The 3630-nt window shown below is 34.1% G+C and overlaps 1 protein-coding gene across 1 annotated transcript in view; it reads right to left on the reverse strand.

Moving 5' to 3' along the window:
• LOAG_18546 (hypothetical protein) overlaps positions 1 to 3630 on the reverse strand; it is a gene marked incomplete at both ends in the record, with an annotated part of 18097 nt that overhangs the window by 12345 nt on the left and 2122 nt on the right. The window contains 4 exons of the mRNA XM_020451209.1: positions 700 to 858; positions 967 to 1122; positions 1313 to 1485; positions 1651 to 1924. Coding sequence (XP_020305029.1) covers positions 700 to 858; positions 967 to 1122; positions 1313 to 1485; positions 1651 to 1924 — 762 coding nt within the window. The remainder of the gene's footprint in view (positions 1 to 699; positions 859 to 966; positions 1123 to 1312; positions 1486 to 1650; positions 1925 to 3630) is intronic.

The following is a 3630-nucleotide window of genomic DNA, read 5'->3' on the forward strand; positions in this document are numbered from 1 at the left end:
ATCCATTGTACCTATACAATGGATAATGCCAAAGATCAGCCATACCTCCATAATATCCCCGATGGAGCTTACAGAACTCTTCCTAATCCTTATATATATAAAAGGAAAAATCCGAAACAGTTTAGTTTTTACAATCAAACAGACAATACATCCTCTTCGCATATCCTCCACGACTGTACCACAAACAACGATATCTTCATATATTCGCCACTACTGGGCAACAAACTATGATATTCTTTCTATTCGTTGAATAATACATTCCCCGTAGTATATCTCCAACTCAACGACTTATCAATTAATCAACACTCAAATTATTATCAAAGACAAGGACAAGGAATTTGTTAATTAATCACATTGCTTGCTTATTGTATAACTCATTTATCACTGCTTATCAATTTACGGTGTAATATATACATATACATATATTTGACACCCTTTTTATTGTTAACTAGTAATATTATGCAAGAACAATATTATATCCTGAATAAATCTATGTTGCTAAAAAACGAATTCAACAGATTAGCTTTCCCATTTTATACCTTTTTTTTTTTCTTTGCTGTTGCTAACTAGTAATATTGTGTAAGAACAATATTATAATCTCAAATAAACGTATATCGCTAACAAACGAACTCAATAAATTAACTTACCAACAAGTGGGTAATTCCTAAATTGTAAAAATTACAGATAAATTGAATTTACATGGTTTGCAAAGACGGCCAGGTTTGGAAGTAATGTTTGGTGAGATATCCAGGAAACCCTGTCGACAACGACATAAATAGCCTTCATCAGTATCGGTACAGATAGCACGATCCGGTGAATCACAATCGTTCAATGTTGGATTGTCACATTCAGGAATTACTGAAAAAGAATGTTACACTTCAAATTGAATTTTTTTATTCAATAAATCAAAAAATTAAGATTTTTGAATTTTTTTTAGAACAAAGAATATTTGATTGATTAACGTACAGGGTATACACACTCTTCCTGGTCGATTTGGATCTGGACTTTTATCACGGTAACCTGATGAACAAGCGCAAACATAATCATTACCATCCCGCTCAATACATCGCGCATTTCGATCACAATCATTATTTCCTTGTCTACATCGATCATTCTGCCTTTCTATACATATAAAAGATTATTTGAAATAATGAAGTAAAATAACTAAACACATTGGTTTAGTTATCCATTAGCTATTAGCCTGTCTGCATGTATCATTACTATGAAACTAAAGTGACCGCAAAAATTAATCGTATTAATAGTATTTAAACAATTTTAAATATTTTCGAAATGTAGTATTACTAGAAATAACCTTTTTGACAATTTCGTCCCGGATTCCGAAGTTCATCCAAATCTGTATAACCTGTTTTGCAGATGCATTTGTAGGAATCAGCCGTATCAATGCATATTGCATCCTTATGACAAGTATTAAGAGAAGGATTCTGGCATTCATTTACCACTTCTTTGCAAACAATACCACCGAAGCTTTAAAAAGTATTTGTTACTATAAGCGACAAACTGTTATCAACTTATTAAAATCAACCAATATTGTTATATTTAAACATTAAAAATCCTTTTTGATGTTATAGCAATTTCCTCGACATCAATAAGTGATCGATGTCCGGTAATATTAATAAATGTCATATATACCTTTGCGGATTTGGAGAGAAATCGATGAATCCTGGCTTGCAACGACAGATATATCCTTGTACCGTATCCGTACAAATAGCATTCGGGGAGCATTTATGTGTACCATCTTTACATTCGTCTCTTTCAGTTACACAAACACGTCCTGGTTTATTAACCAAGTCCAAACTTTGATCCAAAAAACCATTTCGGCAAGCACATAAGTATCCATCATCCGTATCAATACAACGAGCATTTTTATCACAGTCATTAGCACCCGAAGCACATTCATCTTGTACTGTAATTTACTTGTAATAATTTATTACTTATACAAATGTGATCTTTTTGACTTGTCAACCCTACATCTTAGGTCATGACTTCACAGAACATAACACTGTTTTAATGACAGTTCCAAAAATGCTACCAACCTGTATATTTGATGTCTTCAAGAATGATGATACTAAGATGAAAATTTTCGGAATTCCAAGAAACTTGAGAATTTTTTGGTATTCCAAAATTTCATGCCTTGTCGTGGTTAGGCTACGCAAATAAAGATACGTAGAGAATTACGTCCAAGCTTGCTACAAGCACGCTAATGGCTAAAAAGACTAATATGGGATAGGCTAGTCTGGTTGCAAGAGATACAGCGAAAAGTCTTTTTAGGCGATATTAGTGAGGTACGATTTGTCTTTCGTTAAAGCTGATTCTGCATATGTTTTCAAAGGAAACAGCAGCATTAGAGATGGTATGTCTCCATTTCTCCCTATTCGAGGCCAAAGTGGACCATAGATGATAGCTATATGGTCAAGGGTGAAGTACTGTTTCAGGACATCCTTTTCTTCTTTGAGCTCTTCTTTTGCGAAAGCCGATGGTGAGATCATTATACAGCACAATCTTAGGTAAGCGATGACCCTTCATCATGGAGATGTACCCTACCGAGTGCATCTGTATTCGCTTCAATATGATCTCAATACTGGTGGTGATCGTTGCCTGTTCAAGAACAATAACATTAATCAACTAGTCACAGACCAAAGGATATTAAGAATTGTGGAGTCAAAAGTGGTAGCAGTATATGATCCATGATTCAAGCACATGATTTCAGATGTAGTTGATGTTGTTGATCTCTTTTGCGACCTTGGCATCTGAACAAATGATATCGCCCAGAAAGCTGAACTGTTTGGTTGACTTAAGCTCTGACTTCGTCTCGTTTATGCCGATACGGAGATGATGATATTTTCCTGTACTGCAAGCTGCTGCTTTAGAACTTTTTTTTTTTGTAAGCTGACTTCTAGCCTGAGGAAACTCGGCAGCATTTGCAAAAAAGGATGTTGAATGCTGCAGAATTGTTTCTGTTTGAACAACAAGGATGACATCGTCTTCAAAATGTAGCTTTTGGACGTGATAATTTAGAGTCTTGATATGGGTTTCCAGTCAACCTAGATTGAATAGACTTTTATCGGTATGATATCGAATGTAAATCCATTTTCTTCATCAAGATCTATTATTGTAGCATTCGGAACAATTATGCTGAAGCAGATTGTTGATGCAAGAATGCAACCTTATTTTACACCATTGATTATTGAAAAAGGCTCAGGGAGATGTATCATCATATCTGACCTGATCGAATTTATTCTCATGTAATAGTATGATCGTTTTGTCATACTTAAGGAGGATATCCTTATCGTTTAAAAGTCTACCACTGCAACTGTCACAGAACAAATATCATATCTGTGGTACTCCTATTGGCTCTCTGAAGCCATATCACCTTTCAAGTGGAAGATAGCTATTTTGGAGATAGCTATATTATAGCTATTTTGATCTTTTTGTCCTGCTATTCTACATCTCATTTTACCACTTTTACAGAAAGAAATACTCTATTAATCAAAGTTTCAAAAATACTGTCACTTAATGCTTATATCTTATATATCCAAAAATACTGTCACTTAATGCTTATATCTTATATATCCAAAAATACTGTCACTTAATGCTTATATACTTATATAT

This window comes from Loa loa (genome assembly GCF_000183805.2).
Source record: "Loa loa unplaced genomic scaffold supercont3.357, whole genome shotgun sequence".
In the NCBI taxonomy this organism is placed as follows: Eukaryota; Metazoa; Nematoda; class Chromadorea; order Rhabditida; family Onchocercidae; genus Loa; species Loa loa.